Genomic DNA, 21,561 nt, shown 5'->3' on the forward strand with positions numbered 1-21,561 from the left:
ACGAGAGACAAAACATCTTAGTTCCCAAAGTGATGCACGGTTGTGGCATATTTAAAATAACAAATACACTTGTATTACCGCACGCATGCATTATTAAGTAGTAACTGAGTATACATTTATAATGTGTGTGTATACGAGGCAATAGTAGCGGAAGCATTGGGAGCCAACGCTCCCGCATTAACTACGCATTGAGCGATAGAGAGGACGTCGCACCGGCGCCGCAGTCGGCCTCGTCGCTGGCGTCGTCGCAGTGCGCGAGCCCGTCGCAGCGCTGCTCGGGCGCGTAGCACTGCTCCCGCGAGGCGCAGCGCAGAGCGGCGTCGCCCAGCAGGGCGCACGCGCCGCGCGGGCAGTCGCGCTCGTCCGAGCCGTCGGGGCACTGCGCGCGCCCGTCGCAGCGCGCCGCCACGTCCACGCACGTGCTGTCATTGCACCTGCGCCCGGGGTGCCCTTAGCGTCAGTCGACAAGCCTCCACAAACATCTTATGAGAAAATAATGAGATAGTAACTTGTAGGTGGCGGGCGGGCAGTCGCAGTCGGCCTCGTCGGTGCCGTCGTCGCAGTCCACGTGTCCGTCGCACACGTTGGCGGCCGCCACGCAGCGCCCGCCCGCTCCGCACGCGCGCTCGCTGGCCGCGCACGTGCGCGACGCTGCGGGCGACAGCGATGCGCACTTTGTTATTGCGATCAATTTCACTCGGCAAGAGTGACATGAAGCCTTCCCTCATCGGGGCGTGGCGGTTAGAAAAAACCAAGCAGGAAGCTTTATAAAAAATCAACTATTGTCTTATTTATAATCCGTCGCGTAAACCTCTCGAGCTCAGTTCAGTTTGGGTTTTGTAAATACGACCAGAGGCAGAATGCCTTTTCCTAGGTGGTATAATTTATACCCATTTGCCATTCTGCCTGCGTGTACATTATTAAAAGCGACTTTGGTTAGTACAATTGACATGAATTCGACGCGACATACTGCAGTAGTACAAGTCCTCGTCGCTCGCGTCCACGTCGCCGCTGCAGTGCGGCACGCCGTCGCACACGAGGTGCTGCGGCAGGCACGGGCCCTCCGCGCACGCGAACTGCTCGGGCGCGCACTCGCTGCTGGGCGGCTCGCACGCGCGCCCGTCGCGCGCCAGCACGCGGCCCGCGCGGCACGAGCACGCGGCGTGCCCGCTCGCGTCCGTGGCGCACACCTCCGCGCACCCTCCGTTCATCACCGCGCACGGGTCGGACGAACCTGCACATAAACGCATACACTGTATATTGTGTACGTGGACTAAAGTACGAGTAGATGAGCGCTGCCTATCGTTTGTGATCTGGCACTTAGCAATTAAAATGACAGCGGACTCGAGAAGAAATATTTTAAGCCCGCTTGTCAAGAAATTTATTTCAATTTTATTTTTACATGAAGCTACAATATTGGAAGTAAAGAACCTTTAATTGTAGATTTTTCTGTTTTAGGTTAGTAGGAGTAGTAAATAAACATTCCAGACATGTAAATATCTAATATTAATTAATTGAAATATCAAAATTATAATAACCTTAAACTTTTCTGTTTTAGATAAATATACAATTTTGTAGGTAACGCGTACGTACACTTCTGTGCGTCGGGCGCGACGAGCACGAGCGCGCACGGGCGCGGCACGTCGGAGCGCAGCGCGCGCACGGCGCCGCCGCCGCGCTCGGCCGCGAACACGCCGCGGGCGACCCAGTCCGTCCACGCCACCCAGCCGCCGCCCGCCGCCACCGCGAACGGGTGCTCGGCGCGCGACCGCGTCACCACCTGCGGGCACGGGAGCGTCACGGGGCGTGCCGGGCCGTGCCGGGGCGCGCCGGGGCGTGCCGGCGCGGCGTACCTGGCGGTGCGAGCCGTCGTAGTGCATGCGCTCGATCTTGTCGAGGCGCGCGTCGGCCCAGTACAGCAGGCGCGTGGCGTGCTCCAGCGCCAGCCCGTTGGGCATGAGGATGTCGCGCGTGACGAGCGCCTGGCGCGCGCGCCCGCTGCTCAGCGCGCGCTCGATGCACGGCCGCGACGCGTTCCAGTTGGTCCAGTACACGCGCCTGCGCCAGGCATCCAGAGGGGGGGGTGTGAATAGAGGGAGGTATCCCAGAGCTCCTATTCTCATCCTTATTTATAAATGACTCTATATGTTTTAGATATATGTATTTATTTTTAAGACTATTGCTAAATGAATACATCGTCAAAGTAAACAAGCGTCTGAACTTAAAAAACTCTTTAAATAGTTTTATCCACTCATGTTAATCACATTTATATATAGGAAAAATGCGTGTTTCTTTCCAAACTTCAGGAAATTGTCATTAAAGATAAATCTATCAAAACAACTAATCTATTTCATTTCATATAAATACCTGTACTATTTTGATGATAACACATATTATATTTATCAATACAAGCAATTTGCAAATAAATTTCCTGATGTAAGACTGGAGCATGTGCAAGCAAAGAGAATTTGAGGAATTCTAATGACAATATTGTTATAAGTGTTATTTAATTCAACATTTTTAAAGATCTCACTCCCTAAGGCGTCTTCACAAAGACTGACACTTATCAATCTCTGATAATTTACCTCATAAAATATCAAGAAAACTTAATTATTACAAAACAAATTTCAGAACATCAAGCATCCAATTACAAAAATTGTTGTGTACAATGCATCGGTGAGATTTAAGTAAGTAATTTACAGCACTGTAGCGTCCGTAAGTCTCCTATACGTCCTCCCTGGTTATTCCTTAGTACTGAGTGTATTACTAGGTAGTAGGTGATAGCGGGGAACGTACTTTTCACACGGGTCGTAGTCGATGCCGCGCGGGCGGTCGCCGTCCCGCAGCGCGACCACGGTGCGCACGTGGCGCGGGCGCGCGGGCAGCGGCAGGCGGCGCAGCGTGGGCACGTGCGCGGCGCGCAGCCCGGCGCGCAGCCCCGCGCCCGCCGCGCTCGTCCAGTACAGCGTGCGCTCCGCCGCCGCGAACACCATGCCCTCCACCGAGCCCGCCTCTGCGGAGCGAGGCCGGTGAGCGGCGCGCGGGGGGGAGCGCGGGGGGGCGCGCGGGGGGCGGGGGAGGGGCACTCACGCGGCAGCAGCACGCGGTGGTCGGAGCCGTTGAAGTGCACGGCGTGCAGCGCGGCGCGCTGGATGTCGGAGTAGAACACCGTGGCCGTGTCGTACTCGTAGGCCAGCGCGATCACGTTCCGCAGCAGCGTCCTGAGGGCGAGGCTCCGAGTGAACTTTCGTCGCCCCTTGTACACGGCCGATAGCGGCACGGGTCGCGGGCACTCACTTGTTCTCGATGGGCGGGTAGGGCGAGTTTAGGTCTTTTCCGCCGTCGATGTGAATGCTGTCGATCATGGACACACGTGCGTACATCAAAAATGACGTGTACGCTAAAAATATAAAGGTAAGCCAACGATTACTCGAAATACTTCGCACCTCTAAAAAGCAACTGAAATCATAAATATAGCATGAAAGGACAAATGAGCGACTGACTCCGGAAGAGAACGAGATCCGTAATGAATACAGTACAATACAATATTTGAACAGTAGTACGGATCGGAGCGAGGCGGGCTAGCGAGTGGGGGCGGCACTCACGCGTGCAGTTGCGGCCGTTGGCGGCCAGCGCGCCGTGCGGGCAGGCGCAGCGCGCGGCGCGGCCGTCCCACAGGCACAGCGCCTCGCAGCGCGCCGCGCCGCACGGGCTGCGCGCGCGCCCCGCCTGCGCGCGCTGCAGCGCCGCCGACCACACCGTCACGTCCTTGAGGCTGTCGCCCAGGTTGTCGGCCAGCACGCGGTGCTCGCTCAGGTTGCTCAGCGGCGCCGCCACCACGCTGCCCTGCTTCAGCATCCTGCGCCGAGCGAGCGGTGAGTGCGCGGGCCGGGGGGGCCGGGGGGGGGGAGGCTCGCGGCCGACTCACGTGTCGAGCCAGTAGAGCTGCCCGCGGTGCACGGCGACGGCCACGGGGTGGCGCAGCGGCGCGCCGGCCAGCAGCCGCAGCTTGTCGGAGCCGTCGTAGCGCATGCGCCACACGCTCACGTCCCACGTGTCCGACCAGTACACGTACTTCTCCTGGGGGTGCAATCGTCATGTGTAGAAGATGTGTAATGATTCAAGATCACATTGAGTCAAGGAGCAAAATACCGAAGCTACATGACTAACTGACATACAACGCACAGCCCTGTATTCAAAGAGAATGTAGTGACGGAGGTAAAATGAGTACTACGGTAGGTGCAATGCAATCTGCATTTACTCGCTTTAGAAAACGCATTTAGTAAAAACTCCTATACGTTGGATAACATGATACCGATGGAATATCCCCAGCCACCGCGACTAGTCCTCGCCACAACAAGTTTTCACCTCCTCTGCTCTCGGTAGTCTTTCGAATTACATGTCAAAAATCAATCGGCAAGAGCTAGTGGAGGACGAGAGGGGCACCTGCAGGTCCAGAGCGATGTCCGTGAGCGCCGTGCCGTTGTAGAGCAGCGCAGGCGCCGACGCGTCGAGGCGCGCGCGCTGCACCCAGCCGCCGCCCGCCATGAACAGCCAGCCCTCCCAGGGGTCGATCGCCAGCGCTGCGCAGGGAGAGCGTGAGCGGGGCGGGAGGGGGCGGGAAGGGGGCGCGGCGGGCGCGGGCGCGGCGCGTACCGGTGACGACGAGCGGGTCGGTGTCGCGCAGCACGTAGCGGTGCGAGCCGTCCAGGCGCGCCACGAGCAGCAGCGCGCGCGCGGCGTCGCTCCAGTAGAGGTTGCGCGCCAGCGGGTCCACGGCCAGCGCGGCCAGCGCGTCGCGCGCGCCGGCGCCGGGCGCGGCCTGCTGCAGCACGCGCTCGCGCCCCGCGCCCGAGCGCCGCGCGCGCCAGCCCGCGCCGCTCTCGGGGTCGGCCCAGTACACCCACTCCTCCTCTGCGCGGTGACGGAGTACGGTCATTCCAATGTATGATATAAAGTAAATCTAGTATTACTTAAGGATCAAACAATTATAGTCTGTACCAATCTCAACATCTGGAACACTGAAGTAGGCGATGACACAAGATCCGACGACTCTGGTGATAATGATCTTGGTTGTGCTCCTCTTTCTTAATAAAAACTGTTTTAAAGATAAATTATTATATTTCGACCTACACTTTAACATAAAGTTATTTTTGGACCTCCCGCCCTATTTGGTACTTACAACATAGGTGCCGTGAAAACCGTAACGTATGTTAAAATAAAGTGCGATAAAAGACTAGAATAATCTGTGAAATTATTGGACTTAAAAATTGCGTTAATCCAAAAAGACTCGAAAAAAACTTGTTTCATTACCCCAAATTCGACCCCCACTGCGCTCCGCGCGTTTTTAATCTATAACTGAAAGTCTGTTTGCCGCGCATTTGATGGTTGAATGACAGAATGACAGATAATGTTTAGATTATTTTTGAACTTTGATTTTGTTACAAAATAAAGAGATATAATAGAGGAGGCGATATTAGTGAACTTTAAATGTCGTTTCTTTGTATTTTCAGGTAAGATAAAAGTATAATTGTAATAGTTTAATGATAATTGGTATGATATTGTAAAGGCGTGTTAAATAAAACAAAACTTTGTATTTTCAGAGAAACAATTTGTGATTCATTTTGAGCATCCTCAATAACCTATCTTATATATGTATATACGGATTTTAAAAATGTGTTATTCATATTAATATAAAGACTGAATTATGAACAATTCTCGAACAATTATTATCGACAAGATATTGTCAATTTCATATAGCCTGCATCAGAAACGTACAATGTCACTCAAATAAGCGCAAGCTTTATTGGGTTACCAAAATTTTGCCAATTTTGTAGTCCCTCGAGAGAGACTACACTACCGTCAGTTTCAGTTACAATCCAGGATGCTAGCGAGATCATCAATGAAAGAAATGAACTTGCAAGCAGCAGTAATAAAAGATTTCAAGTGGTGGATCAATACTTTGGAGACGACTCCCGCAAAAACAATGTTACTTTCGGAACTCATTCATCATTTGTTGACAACAGTTGCTGCAGATTTTGGGTGGGGACCTCAAATGGACGATCAGACAGTGCTAGGCAGATGGAGAAAATATCAGATGCAAAGGCACTGCAACCGCAAAGAAATATTTGTCATAATTGCGGCTACAAAACATTTCAGGTTACGAATACAAGGGCGTCATCTAATTTTACAGTCAGACAATCGAACGGTTATCGCATATATTAAAAAAAAGGCGGCACACGATCGATAGCTCTTCTCAATCAATCCTTACCTTACCAGCTTCTAAATTACCTGGTCAAGTGGAATATCACGATGACAGCAGAATATATTCCTGGGAAATTCAACGACATCGCCTTTCGTTTATCGAGAGGGAAACAAGCAACCGAATAGCACCTATTGAAACATGCTCTCAGCATGATATTTCGCAGGTTTTGAGTTCCACGGATAGGTTTGTTTGCCACGAACGAAATAAGACTTCTGTACTACACAGAAGTACGTGTCAAGCAATTGTCAGGACTTCTCAGCTCTCTTTTGCAACGCCTTCAGTCGTCCATGGCGGTTTCAACTAGCGTGGTTATTTTCTCCACCGAGTCTCATTCCACGGGTGCTGCAACATCTCAACACTGCTCAAGGAATCTTTTTGATCGTTGCACCAATGTGGAAGAGATTGTTTTGACTTCCAGATCTTACAGATGAGCTTTATGCAGACATTTGAGATCAAACGGCTATATCTCAAGTGGCGGTGGATCAAACAACGGGCTCGCCACCACCCCGAATTCAAGACAGAGAGCTTTTTTTTTAGAAAATGTAATTTAAACTTGGTCTGAAACTTAAAACATATTAAACCGCTTGGTCTAGATGGATAAGGCGGTGTGCGTTAAATAATTTTAATTTTAAACATCCGAGTGGGGTTTCTTTATGAAAGTTTTTGGCCTTTTTGAGCTTAGAAGAGACATTAACTTATCCTACTATTCTCCTACATAAATCAGTAGTTCTAACATTCGGAAAAGTTTTAAATAATGAAAATTTGAATTTACATTTTTTAATCATGCATATTTTCAAATCTATTACTCTCCGTAGCCCAAAAACCTTAAGAAAGAAATTAATTCTTTATTTGAGGCCTCACGACGATTAACTTTTGTTACTCGCATCCGGTAAACGCGTCAATGTAAGGTTCAAGGTCATTGTTAAAAATCACGCCATTACTTCGATTGCGGTGACTATATAGTTTTATATCCTACATTTGGCTCTAAGACTGATACAGTCACGTAAAGGCAATCAGGTTGGAAATTGATGAATCATTCATGTACTAGGGTTTGTCCTGTATACTTGTTAAGAATAGTGGTTAAATTAGGCACTGAGCGGTGTACGCCCATTTGCGATAGTTCTCTATTCATAACAATAAGAGGTTCGAACCGAGAAGCTTCTCGTACTGTGACAAGTGGCTGAGTAAAGTCGGTGTTTAAAGATGCAGGCATTGCAGCTTCGGCTGGTGTCCGCTCTGCCGTCGCATCCTTAAATTGGTTTGAACATTTCTCTATTGAAGATATATTAGCATGTGGAAACTGGCGCAGTGAAAAGACATTCCTTAAGTTTTATTGTAAATAAATAACAAGTAATTCAAAACCATTTTTTTTTTTTTGCGGGTAGGTGTCAAACAAGTTGCAACGTTTTTAGTGAGCTCTTAAATTTTATTTAATTAAAAATACATTATATATAATACATGTACGTCTAAATAACATTACCTACCAGCGTACAATCTCCTTTACGATAAACAATAAAATAATAAGTTAAATAACAATTAATCACTGCTAAAACCATGGAGTCAATCAAAGATTCACTGTCTGCCATGTCGGAACTCTTCAATACCAAAATGAATGAACTTCAACATGAGTTACAAAAGACATCTTCATCAGTTGCTACACACACACCATCACTTTCAACGGAGTTCACGCAGTTTAGAAGCTTCATTATAACTGCTCTCAGCACTCTTCAGCGTCAGGTAGAATTTCTTGGAAGGGAGTTGGACCGCCAGGAAATGCAAAGAAGGCGCAAAATACTACTTCTTCATGGAGTCCCAGAAGAAAAAGCCGAGAACACCAGTGCTCGTGTGACTAGTCTCGTTGCAGACCATCTGGACTTAACAAACTTCTCAAGCTCCAGCATCAAATCTTCCTATCGGCTTGGTAAGTCTACAGCCAACCGGAATAGGCCAATTGTAGTTAAGTTCTGTGATGTTAGCGTGCGGGATAAGGTGTGGTTTGCCAAGTCAAAATTTAAAGGCACTGGTATAACCCAATCGGAGTTCCTCACGAAGACACGGCACGATGTGTTTGTACAAGCTAGCGCTGTACACGTGCCTGTAAGGTCTTTGACACTTGACGATTCGTATTACACACAATTCGTATGACCCAGTTACGATCATTATGTTATTACATTTTATAATTATGTACTTTCAGTGTAATAAAGACGCTCCGTAGTATCGGTTGGCTTGACAAACATATTGTTTTCTTTGCTTGACGACAACCCCGATTGCTCTCCGATCTACCTGACATCTGACATCTGACGAATTAAGTGAACGTGTGCTAACTAGCCCGTTCAGTGTTCCTCTTAGCACGGCAGCGTTTCGGCATTGGGAAGTGTTGGACCCGGGATGGACGGATATTCTTCATAGCCCCAGATGGATCGCGTCACCAAGTTGAATCACTCGCTGAACTCGACGCTGTATCCTCTTCACCTTTAAAATCTCCAGAAGTCAAGGTCCTTAACGTCTCGAAGAATCCAGACAGCAAAGTTGCAGTTTCTCGTCCGAAACGAATTGTTAAAAAGTAGTGATTATAATTTTCAGTTGTACATAGTATCTGCTTACTACTACCATTGGTTTGTTTACTTTAATTTACCTTCCTAATCACTTACTTTCTTTATTGATTGGTGTAGTTATAAGTGAGTGTAGTTTAAAATTTGTTACTATTATGTCAATTGTCAGATATCAAATACAGATTGTGCCCACAACTTCTTAATGACAGCTGTCACGATCTGGACTCTAGTGTTTTGTCAATTGTAAATACGTTTGTTTGACTGTTTCTTTATTTTTAAATAATTTATTTATTTTATTTCTTTCTTTTTTTTTCTTTTTTTTTCTCTTTTTGTATTACTTGTTTTTTGTTCTGTAATACATAAATTTACTTTTAATTTTTTTTTTTTTTAATTGATAGTGAAATGACTGTAATAATATCTGTTCTTTTTGTGTTAATATATTGTATTCCAGCTACAAATTTTCCATTGTGAAATTAATTTTGTGTTACTTCTCACTACCAGTTTGTTTTGTGACTTATTCTATTGATAGGTTTTTTTTTATGTTATTTTTAGTTTATTACGCTATAATTTTTGTTTTGTGTAGCCATTAGTACTTGAATGTAAACACACCGTTTCGATCCTTTTTTTATGTTATGTCAGTGGTAAGCAGATTATGTATATTATGTATATAATTATGATTTAAAATTATTATTCTTTAGTTTTTAGGTTTTTTAGTTATTACTAATTAGTTTTATCAATTTCTTAATCTTTCAACAGCTGGCGGGTAAGATGGAACTATTATATATTCGCAACTTGTATATTTATATATTGTTTTTATTACATATATTTATATACTTATTTTATTTTAAGTTATTATACTCTTATTTATTTATTTATTATTATTTAATATATATGTATAATGATTGATAATAGCCATGTTCAAGACGACAATGATATTTATCTTTCTCTCTCTTCTGATTTAACCAGTAGCGACGACAGCTTTCAAAGTATTCTTTCGCTCAATGAATCCCTATTAAATCTTTTTACAAACGTACCTAAAAACTTTAACATTGTTCTTATTAACGCTCAGAGTATTCCTGCTCACTATCCTGACCTTCTCACATCGTTTGATAACAAAGACCTCCATGCTATACTTGTTTCTGAATCATGGCTTAAGCCATGTTTGTCTTCTGAGTCATATTCTTTACCGGGTTTCCATTTAATTCGAAATGACCGAGTCAATAGAGCTGGTGGAGGTGTTGCCATGTACCTGCGATCCTACATTCCTTTTAAAATTATCAGCATGTCAGCACCTCAGACTAGTCCTTCCGCGGAACATCTTTTTATTGAGTTAACCTTTTCCCATTGTAAACTTCTACTATGTGTTTTTTATAATCCTTGCCTATCAATCGACTACTTCTCCTCATTAGAATACCTTCTTGAAAAATTTACTCCTCAATATAACCACACTATATTGATGGGTGACTTTAATACTTGTCTGATCAAGAATGACTATAGATCCGTGAGACTCAATTCCTTAATATCTTCATCTAACTTGCACATTCTTCCTCTCTCTGCCACACATTCCTTTCCGAATTCTAATCCCTCACTCCTTGACTTAATTATTGTGTCTTCCACGGACCATGTTGAAAAACATGGTCAGTGCAATGCTACAGCATTCTCTTATCATGATTTACTTTACCTGCCCTATAAAATTAAACCACCTAAAGCCAAGTCAAGATTCCTTCTGCTGCGTAACTTTGGTGGTATGGATATCAGTCGCTTGCATGAAGATGCATCTAAAATCGATTGGTCAGTAGTACTGGCTGCGGATACAGTTGACGAACGGGTTGCAATTTTAAATTCCTTACTGACACAACTGTATGACACTCATGCTCCCATTCGTCCTGTGCGCCTAAAACATCGGCCTGCTCCCTGGCTTACTGATGAAATCAAAGTACTACAACATCGTAAGAACATAGCCAAAGCAAAATATAAAATGAACCCTACAAACAAAAACCGCGAGAAATATAGAAATATTCGGAATCGCTGCAACATGCAATGTAGAGATCAACAACGACGCCATATTCATTAGTCCTTAACCGACAATGATCCTTATATGGTGTGGAAATTTCTTGAAACACTTGGAATTGGGAAAGCACGTCAAGAACTAAATTTAAATAATCTGGATATAAACCAACTTAACCAGCATTTCTCGTCTTCTGATACCATAGATGGTACGATAAAAACTGGCACCATTAGAAATATTTCAGCGTCTTCTACTCCCAATTTTACTTCTTTCTCTTTTAGTCAGTTTACTGTATGTGATGTTAAGAAGAACATTTTAGACATCAACTCTGATGCCGTGGGTTCAGATTGCATTAGCCGTAAAATGATTCTTCCTATTATTAATATTGTAGCTCCTATCCTTACATCTATCTACAACTTGTCGATAGAATCCTGTACATTGCCTACGATCTGGAAAGATGCTCAAATAATCCCTGTACCTAAAAAGTCCAACCCGAATAGTTACTCCGAATTTCGTCCCATATCGATTCTTCCTTTCTTATCCAAAGTATTTGAGCGTCTTATATATCAGCAAATGACTCCCTTTCTATCCAAAAATAACCTTTTGAATCCTTTCCAATCCGGTTTTCGCCGTGGTCACAGTACGGCTACTGCCCTCGTTCAAATAACGGACGACATCAGACTTGGTATGGACAAGCAACTGATTACAGTGCTGGCACTGCTGGATTTCAGTAATGCATTTTGCACTGTAGACTTTGATATTTTACTAGCTATACTACGTTCTCTTAACATATCTCCTAAGGTGACTGACTGGTTTCATTGTTACTTGCGAGGGCGTCGGCAGCGCGTATATACTAATGGTCGTAACTCAGACTGGTGTATGCTAAGCGCTGGTGTCCCGCAAGGTGGCGTGTTGTCTCCTCTATTATTTTCTATATTCATTTCCTCTATCACTTATCACATTTCTTCTCTCTACCACTTGTACGCAGATGATCTCCAAATATATTCACAGACACAATTCAGCGGGCTCTCGGACACCATTGATTTAATAAACAAAGATTTGATGCACATAAGTCAATGGAGTAAATCTTATGGTCTGAGAGTTAATCCCACAAAAACAAAGGTGATTATCATTGGTAGCCCGAGACTTATTTCACGGATTGACTGGAAACAATTACCACCTGTCCTTTTTGATGGCGTCTGCATACCAATCTGTGAAACAGCAAAAAATCTCGGCGTTATCTTTGATAGGCACCTTTCTTGGGCACCTCAAATAAATGAGGTTAGTAAAAAATTGTTTTCATCCTTTGGCTCACTGAGAAGATTGAAAAACTTTTTACCCATTCCAACTAAAGTTACGCTTGCACAATCTCTCCTTCTACCGATTCTTGACTATGCCGACACTTGTTATACAAACTTAAGTGAGGAGCAATTAAATAAACTTGAGCGATTACAAAACCTATGTATACGGTTCATATTTGGTTTACGCAAATATGATCATGTTTCCGAATTTCGCCAAAAACTCAAGTGGCTCCCTATTCGCCTTCGCAGGAATACTCACATTTTATCTCTTCTTTATTCTATTCTTTTTAATCCAGCGACACCCTTCTATCTTAAAGAGCGTTTCACTCTCCTTCGGGAGACTCACAAGCGTGCTCTTCGCTCGAATGAAAATTTAATTCTCTCCATTCCTTCTCATTCTTCTTCTTACTATTCTAAGTCCTTCACTGTAGAAGCTTCTCGACTTTGGAATACATTACCCTTAGCTGTAAGGCGCGCACAGTCATTAGCCGTTTTTAAAAGTATGGTTAAGGACTTTTACTTATCTCATTAGTTATTCTAAGCAGTCGTTGTTGTTGTTGTTAATTTCTTGTTTAGTTAATATCTCCTATTTTATTATATATATTTTATGTATTTATTTATCTATGTATGTATGTATTTAATATAGTATATATTTATATTATATATATTTATTGTTATTTGTGTATTGTATACTATTCTATTAAGAATTTATACTATATATATATGTAAAAAGTTATTGTACCCTTCCCATTAATATCAATATCATGATCCTTTACCCAAAGGTTGCCTGGAAGAGATCGCTGCTTAGCGATAAGGCCGCCTGTTGCACCTCATGCAACTTTTATGTAACTAAAATGTTATTTTTTAGTTGTAAGATTGGGTGCAATAAAGAATAAATAAATAAATAAATAAATAAATAACCATCTCATTATAATTTTGAACCTGTAGATTAATACATTGATTATTCAATTATTTACTATTTATTACTTATTTATAATTTTATGTCTATAGTTTCCTTAAACACCCATACACATGTATTGTTGTTACTGTTGATATTAATATATACAGTTGGACAGTTTTAAGTTGATATTATACGAGTATAACTCAGTTGATTGTTATATTCTTCTGGTCAAGTGAACATATGATTTTCAATTATACTGATTTTATTTTATGATCTCAGTTAAGTGTCACCAGGAGATATAAACACGTCCCTCACGGATGCTGTGTATCGTCACATGCCACATAATAGCACAACTTTTACATAACAATAAAACTTGTATTAATACTCCCAATAAGGCTCCTGGTGAGAGACTTCTATGAAAGCAAAATGGCAAGCTGCCACCCTGGGACTTTACAGATGGAGTGGGGCGGATGTGACGTCATATTCACCATACAAAAAATAAGAAACAGGAAAGGGGAGTATACAACGCACTCATACGGATGTTGTGCATCGTCTCTGCTCAATAATACAAGTTTTATGCATGTGACTTACTATGATCTCTTCGTATCGCTCATCCATGAAAATGGAAATTTAAGTGGTGCAAAAGCTGCATTATCTAAAGAGCAGTATTTTGGGGGAACCTGCAAACCTGCAAAAAATTATCTACTACAGAAATTAATTATGGTGAAGCATGGAAAATGTTGGTCAATCGATATAAAAATTTGAGATACAAAACCAATGAGATTATGAAGAAACTGTTTATCAAAGAAATGTAATTGCTGATTCGGCGATTAATTTGAAACAACCTACTACGGCGTGCCTGAAATCTCTTAACAACTAAGGTGTAAACATTGAGAATTGGAAATTATTCATTAATTATTTAATTGTATCCAAGTTAGACCAAAAATCTCGCATACAATGGGAAGTGCATGTTAGTCGAACTGAGTCAGACGCCTTACCGACGTGGAAAGATTAATCAAAATTTCTAGAAAGTCGCTTTAGAACATTTCAGATGATAAATCCATCAAAACAACTAATCAAGCAGAAATCATTTCATTTCACTTATGAGAGAAATGGAGCTATTTCACGTACAAATACCTGCACTATGTGTTCTGGATCACACATAATTGCGAGCAATTTGCAAATAAATCTCTTGAAGAAATAAATGAGTTTGAGCAAGAAAAGAGATTGTGTTTTAATTGTTTGGGACATAATCATGTAGTTAAGTTTTGTCAATCAACATGTCGACGTCGTGGAAAAAGTTGTGGAAAACTCTTTGTTGCACATTGAGCGAAAATAAGAATCAACTCCTTACGAGTCGAAGGAGCTTCACATCACAGCGGAAACTAAGATATCAACTCACTTTACACAGGAGACACGCAGAGAAGTATTATGTGGGCACAGAAGTGGTCAAAATCAATGCAAAAACTGGCTATTATCAATTTGCACGTGCTCTTACAGATCAAGGTTTTGAGGTATCATTTATCAACGAAGCTGCTGTTCAAGCTCAGAGTCTTGAGCACATCAATAATGATCTTATAACGGGAGTAGGAGACAAGAAGTCGCGTATAAAGAGTTCGGTTTAATTTATACTTGAGTTGAGATATGATTCGTTTACAATGCCAGTTGAGGCATTTTTCTTGAGTTCATTGACTTCCTACCAAATAATACAACTTCAATCACGAAATGGCCAGCTTTGTAGTTTTAGATTTTATCACTGGCAGATCCGCAATTCGGAGAGCTAAATGGAGCTGCTATTATTTTGGGCGTTGACATTCTTAGCGAAGAAATCTTAGAGGGTTTTAAGCAACATCCTTCGAAATATGGCCTGTTTGCTCAGAATACGCAATTATGTTGGATCTTATCTACGTAGAATGTTTAACACAGTTTGGTACATTTGTCAGTTTTATTTCTAATATTATAGGGTATTCTACTGTTGCTGGAATCCATGCCATTAACGCAATTACTATTTCACGTATACTCTTGTGCCTAACTTTATTCTCCGTTTTTTTCATTTTCTCGTAATCAAAATAATACAATAAATCATATTTCTTTTAAAATGTATATTATCATTATATATTATTTTAATCGATATGGTTTGTGGATTAATTGCGGCCTGTTTTTTTATTTCTTTGATGGTAAATGGATACGTATAGATATACGGATAGTCCAGTAGTTAATTACACATTCGATACGAATACCATTAGACGTTAAACGTTAGACGCCTGGATATAAATTGTGTCCGCGCCCAAGCAGCAAGCGTTAGGGCTTCCGAATAGCCTTGTATGTGTTTAAAGATACAAGTTCTAAATAAACAGTTAAAGACATCAGGACTGCAACCTACCGGCGTAGTAGTCTATGGCGGCCGCGCAGGACACCTGCGGGATGGGCGGCAGCGCGTCCGCCGCCGGCGCGCCCGACGCGTTCAGCGCCAGTCCGCGCAGCTCCCAGCTCAGCGAGTAGATCAGCACCTCGTCCTCGGCTGCAACAGCGGGCGGTCAGGGGCGAAGGCGCCGGCGCGCGCGCGAGGGCGGGGAGCCTTACCGACGCAGCGCGTGCCGAGCGCCGAGTAGCCCTGCGCACAGCGGCACGTGGAGCGCGACGACGACAGCGGCACGCACAGGTGCGCGCACGCGTCGCGCCGCAGTGCGCACGCGCCGCCGCCGCGCTGGCGCGCGCCGTCGTACACCACGAGCGAGACGACGCCGTCTGCAACGGGCGAGGGCGTGAGCGCGGCCGCGGGGGGCGGGCGGGCGCGGGCGGCGGGCGGCGCGGCTCACCGGTGTCGTTGCGCAGCAGGCGCGGGCGCTCGCACCGGTCGCGGCCGCAGGCGCGCAGGGCGCCGCCGGCGGCGTCGGCCCACAGCAGCTCGCCCGCGTACACGTCCAGCGCGGTGGGGCGCGCGCCGCCCTCCAGCGGCACCTGATTTATGTTTATTTCGAGTGAATTGCGCCGACGGAATCTTTTTCTTCTCTCCTCTTTGTGAAATCTTTGTCATCAATCTTTGTAGGCATTACTAGGGATCGTTTGTAAATTTGGATTTTTAGTTTAATTTTCTTTTTAATTTTCAACAGGACCAGCTTTAAATCAAGTCCTCAGTCGCACTCAACGAGCAATTTTTCTTATAAATCTTTTTTCTTTTAAATCGTTTAATTTTTAACAATTGTTTTTACAGATAGTTATGCTAGCGAATTCGTACGCATTTAAATTTAATAAATTTAACAACATCAAAAAAATGTTATTGTATTAGTTTAATTTACTCTTTACTACATCAGCTACCCGCCAATTAGAGTCCTTTCAAAATCGGTTCAGCCGTTCCAGAGAATAGCTGGACCACCGGACGGATAAAAATTAAGCTAAGTAAATACTCACAGTGGTCACTCTCTCGGTATTCAAATCCATATATTGTATCGTAGCGGAGGCCTGGTTGACCCAGTACAGGCGATTACTCTCTATGTCGACTCGCATGCCTGACGAAAAAAATAAGATTTAATTCCGACTGTAGGTCTCGCACGGCAGGCCAGGAGCGGCTCGGCGGGCACTGACTGGTGACTCCGGCGAGGTGCGGCTCGTCGGCGGCCGACAGCAGCGTGCGGCGCTCGCTGCCGTCGCCGCGCGCGCACTCCAGCAGCTCCACGCCCGCGCGCTGCGTGGCCCAGAACAGCCGGCCCCTGCGGACACGCGCGCTACAGTCGCCGCCCGTGCGGGTGCGGGTGCGGGGGCGGGGCGGCTCGGGTGAGCGGCGCACTCACTCGAGGGGGTGCGCGGCCAGCGCGGCCACGTGCTCCATGTCGGGCAGCAGCGGCGAGGTGTGGTCGCCGCGCAGGCCGGCCGCCACGAGCGCGCCGCGCGACACGTAGTACAGCACGCGCGCCGCCCAGTCCAGCGCCAGCGCGCGCGGCGCCGTCACGCCGCCGTCCGCCACCACCGTCACGCCGCCGCTGCCGCCGCCGCGCACGTCCGCGCGCTTTATCTCGTTCGTCTGCGGGCGCGGCCGGCCACGTCAACGTCAAGCTACTAACCGGAGTGTAGATTCTACCGGGGACCGACGAGAAACTCAGTAGTTACCATGTCCCAACACTTATCTATATCTATCCACAGAATAAAGTCGTAACTGATCGAAGTCTGTGCGTAGAAGATATTTGAGAAGAAATTGTACTGGGGGTATTTATTAATACAATAGATTACAAAAATATGATTTTTAGAATTTTCGTTCTGTTCGTTTGTTATCGCTTACCTCGGAAACTGCTTGTCCAATTTTGATGTGGTTTTCACGGATTAATTGTAGTTAACGTAAAGTTAACAAAACAGATGTAATATAGGATATTTTGCCTAGCTGTGAAAATATAATAGGTTGGGGAAAAAGTTTCTTCGTATTTTATATGAAAATTCAAAAAGTTTTTTTTATAGTTTATTTACATTTGACTAAAGTATGTAGGTGCCATTTTGTTCCATAACTTTTTGCCATCTTGTTGGTAGTGACATGATCCCATTGCTGTAAAAATTTTGGGGCTTCTGATCGAAAAACTGCGACAAGTGGTTTTGGCAGTCCTCTCGTGATGTTAACCTGACACTGCCTAAGGAATTCTGCAGAGACCGAAACAGATGAAAATCTGAAGGCGCAAGGTCAGGACTATACGGCGGATGCATTAATACCTCCCAGCCAAACTCTCGTAATTTTTGTTGAGTGGCTAAAGATGTGTGAGGTCTAGCGTTGTCATGGTGAAAACCACACCCCTTCTGTTGATCAATTCTGGCCGCTTTCTCTCAATTTCGTGCTTCAATCTCATCAATTGTTCGCAATACAGTTCTGAATCGATGGTCCTGCCGGGCGGTAACAGCTCATAATGAATTATGCCCTTCCAATCCCACCATACACACAGCATTACCTTGTTGCGATTTAATCCGGGTTTTGCCACAGTCTGTGAAGCTTGACCGGCCTTTGACCACGATCTTTTTCGCACGTTCTTGTCGTATGTGATCCACTTTTCATCACCAGTTATCAGCTTCTTCAAAAATGGCTCGGTTTCATTACGTCGTAATAAAGAATCACAAATGAGTACACGGTTCATTAGGTTTCTTTCAGTGAGTTCATGAGGCACCCATATATCGAGCTTTTTTGTGTACCCAGCTTTATTCAAATGAGTCAAAACCGTTTTGTGGTCAATTGCCAGTTCTTCAGCTACATCGTAACTACTAATATGCCGATCTTGCCCCACTTTTTCAAAAATGGCATCAATTTTGTCCGTAACAGGGCGACCAGAGCGAGATGCATCTTTGATATCAAAATTTCCGGCTTGAAAACGCTTAAACCAAACTTGCGCTACTCTCACAGATACTGCATTAGGTCCATAAACAACACAAATTTTTTTCGCGGCTTGAGTTGCATTTTTACCTTTTTTATAGTAAAATTTTAAAATTTATCGAATTTCTTCTTTAGATTCACTCATCTTAACAACAACAAACAAATGAAAATCACACAAATTCCTAATTTGAATTTGGAAGTGCCTTCTTTAAAATTAAAACTTTTTAATGATACCAAAACCAGCCAGATATAAATGGTATAGCTAAAGAGATTTTATTGCAAGTTCATACATACTATATGCGAAAAGACTTTTTCCCCAACCTAATATTATCCACACTTTTTATCGTCTGTATAATCTTATATTGAATGATATGCTTTCTATACCAACGTATTTTTAGCAAAATTTATGAATTTATGAAATGGCAAACATAAAAATATCTGCGGAATTTTACAACGCAAGCGGATACTTCGCAAAGTCAATAAATCAGGATTTGCGGAGTCGGAAACTTGGAGTTATAAGCTTATCCGTACTCCTAGTGCACATACAATGATTATCACAGATTTTATCAAAGTAAGGTTACTGTGAATATACGTAATATTGTCGTAATCATATCCTGTATTCCTACTCTGTAAAAAACATACTGAAGAAAGTCTCTAGCTCCGAGGTTACAAATAACCCGGTCTGCTCTCTTTTATAAAATAAAAACAGATTCAATATTCCCAGCGTCACCCCAAAGAATTATGCCATATAACATCAGCTAGACCAGTTATTAATTCAAATAATTGATAACGTAGAGCCAGAAACACTTTTGTACAAGCTAAAACATTACGGTAATAATGGTAAACTTCTTGATGTCATTGCTTCATACCTGAATTAAAGGACTCTACAGGTTTCTATTAACGGAATAAAGTCTCCACGATCTGATCTGATGGGCATGGGATCAATTTCGGGTCCTTTTCTATTTTTATCTATATATACAGGGTTATTGGTAACTCGACGTATATCCTGAGGTGATAGGGGTGACTATTTGCAATAATTTTAACCCCTGTATGCATAATCCAAAAGTGAACCATTTTTGAGATATCACGTTTTTTAGTTTTTTTCAAAATACAGACAGACGGAAAACAAATTTATTACAATATTTTTTTGATTCTTTTTCCTCAAAAGCTTTTTTATCATCTACAATCTACAATCTAAAATAATGAACCGACGCGAATAACCGACGATACTTCTACGTGTATTGATAATGTGTTTTGTGACTGTGAAATATATGAAGTATCAATTATAAATAATTTAACTTCTGACCATTGTGGTCAGAAGTTTTCATTAAAACACAAAGAAATAAATCATTTAAAAAAAAATAACATACAGGCTAATAACGGCTAACAAATTACATTGTTTTAAAGATATTGTGGGGTATTAATTGTCTAATCTAGATCTTACGACACAGGATCCAAATGAGCTTTATAATTCATTTTTTGAAGTAATATTAAAATAATTTAACAATATATTTAAAATGAAATCATGTTCACAAAATTAAAGTTTAGTGACTGGGCTACTGATGGTATTTATAAAAGTAGAAATAAATTATACGACTTATATGATATGAGGCGGTGGAATCGTAGCCTTTTTAGAATACGTCAATAAATATTCCAAAATTTTTAAAACAGTATACATTTCTGCTAAGTCCTTATATTTAAAGAAAAAAATCCGGGATTCTGATAATAGAATTAAAGCAACATGGGATGTTATTAGTAGTGTTAGTGGAAAACCCAAAAAGGAAATGATACCAATAGAAGAGAAGCACGAGTTCTGAATTAGAGGTTGCTAATTTATTTGAAACATTTTTTGATGAAGTACCCCATAGAATAACATTTCATTTAAAATCATCTACGTCAAATGCAGCTAGGTTATTAAATAATAGTGTTTCTAAATGCGTTATTGATTTTTCATTTGAAACGGTTTCTGCAATAGATGTCATAAAAGTATTTAAAACTGTAAATATTAAAAAAAACTAACGACACATGGGGCATTTCGGTAAAATTTATTAATAACGTCATATACGATATTGCTCCGTATATAGCAGTAATTTTTAACAAGAGTTTGGACACGGGTTCATTTCCTAACTTGTTAAAATGTAGTAAAGTTTTGCCTAGGAGAAATCACAGAACGCTATTGGAGTATTCTGTGATTTATCTAAAGCATTCGATTGCGTAGAACACGAAACGCTTCTTTATAAGCTCAAATATTACGGTGTTAAGGGTAAAGCTCTTGATCTCATTGCTTCATATTTAAGTCAAAGAATCCAGCAAGTTTTCATTAATGGAATAAAGTCTTCTGGATCTACGTTAAAAATGGGAGTTCCACAAGGTTCAATTTTGGGTCCCTTTCTAGTCCTAGTATATATAAATGATCTTCCTTTCTATGTTAAGGGTATTTGTGATATAGTGTTGTTTGCTGACGATACTTCGCTGATTTTTAAGGTTGACAGGAAAAAAAATGACTATGACTATGTGAACGGTGCATTATCACAGATACACAATTGGTTTACAGTAAATAATTTAGTTTTGAATGCAAAATTAGAACATATCTTTAAATGGTGACTGTCTTAAAGTAGCTGATACTACGGTGTTTTTAGGAATAGAATTGGATTCCGGACTTCAGTGGATTTCTCAGTTATCATCCCTAACAGAAAGACTCAGCTCCGCAACATACGCGGTTAGAAAAGTTAGACAACTAACTGATATTGATACTGCTCGTTTAGTTTATTTTGGTTATTTTCACAGTATTATGTCATATGGCATATTACTTTGGGGTAACGCTGCAGATATTGAATCTGTCTTTATTTTACAAAAGAGAGCAATCCGGTTTATTTATAATCTTGGAGCTAGAGACTCTCTTCGGGATGTTTTTAACAAAGTGGGAATAGTCACTGTTGCGTCGCAATATATTTACAACAATATCATCAAGTCTATCATCATCATACATGTGTTTTGTTACCCCAGATATTACAACATATATTACGTTATAAGTGTATATAGTCCACACTATATACACATATACTTTTACACATATACACATATACTTTATAACTTAATACAATACCACTATTGTATCAAATAATAAAGTAGTTAATATAAATTTATGTAATATTTTAAGTTAGTCAAGTCAACAACAACAGCAGCCTGT

At 42.6% G+C, this 21,561-nt stretch overlaps 2 protein-coding genes across 2 annotated transcripts in view; one reads left to right on the plus strand and one right to left on the minus strand.

Annotated features, from left to right (window-relative positions):
- Nucleotides 1-21,561, minus strand: part of LOC124540005 (prolow-density lipoprotein receptor-related protein 1) — a 93,008-nt gene that overhangs the window by 40,511 nt on the left and 30,936 nt on the right. The window contains exons 31-48 of the mRNA XM_047117401.1: nucleotides 16,819-17,048; nucleotides 16,613-16,737; nucleotides 16,439-16,536; nucleotides 15,847-15,988; nucleotides 15,611-15,775; nucleotides 15,411-15,548; nucleotides 4,657-4,914; nucleotides 4,447-4,583; nucleotides 3,929-4,080; nucleotides 3,606-3,859; nucleotides 3,298-3,400; nucleotides 3,091-3,221; nucleotides 2,797-3,013; nucleotides 1,854-2,058; nucleotides 1,594-1,780; nucleotides 971-1,234; nucleotides 510-651; nucleotides 214-434 (exon numbers count right to left, since the gene is read on the minus strand). Of these exons, the coding sequence (XP_046973357.1) occupies nucleotides 214-434; nucleotides 510-651; nucleotides 971-1,234; nucleotides 1,594-1,780; nucleotides 1,854-2,058; nucleotides 2,797-3,013; nucleotides 3,091-3,221; nucleotides 3,298-3,400; nucleotides 3,606-3,859; nucleotides 3,929-4,080; nucleotides 4,447-4,583; nucleotides 4,657-4,914; nucleotides 15,411-15,548; nucleotides 15,611-15,775; nucleotides 15,847-15,988; nucleotides 16,439-16,536; nucleotides 16,613-16,737; nucleotides 16,819-17,048 (3,169 nt within the window). The remainder of the gene's footprint in view (nucleotides 1-213; nucleotides 435-509; nucleotides 652-970; nucleotides 1,235-1,593; nucleotides 1,781-1,853; nucleotides 2,059-2,796; nucleotides 3,014-3,090; nucleotides 3,222-3,297; nucleotides 3,401-3,605; nucleotides 3,860-3,928; nucleotides 4,081-4,446; nucleotides 4,584-4,656; nucleotides 4,915-15,410; nucleotides 15,549-15,610; nucleotides 15,776-15,846; nucleotides 15,989-16,438; nucleotides 16,537-16,612; nucleotides 16,738-16,818; nucleotides 17,049-21,561) is intronic.
- LOC124540004 lies at nucleotides 7,763-8,994 on the plus strand. The gene is made up of 2 exons (XM_047117399.1): nucleotides 7,763-8,350; nucleotides 8,623-8,994. The coding sequence occupies exons 1-2, from the start codon at nucleotides 7,820-7,822 to the stop codon at nucleotides 8,830-8,832; spliced, it is 741 nt and encodes a 246-aa protein (XP_046973355.1). The 5' UTR covers nucleotides 7,763-7,819; the 3' UTR covers nucleotides 8,833-8,994.

Source organism: Vanessa cardui, chromosome 24 (assembly GCF_905220365.1).
Source record: "Vanessa cardui chromosome 24, ilVanCard2.1, whole genome shotgun sequence".
Lineage (NCBI taxonomy): Eukaryota > Metazoa > Arthropoda > Insecta > Lepidoptera > Nymphalidae > Vanessa > Vanessa cardui.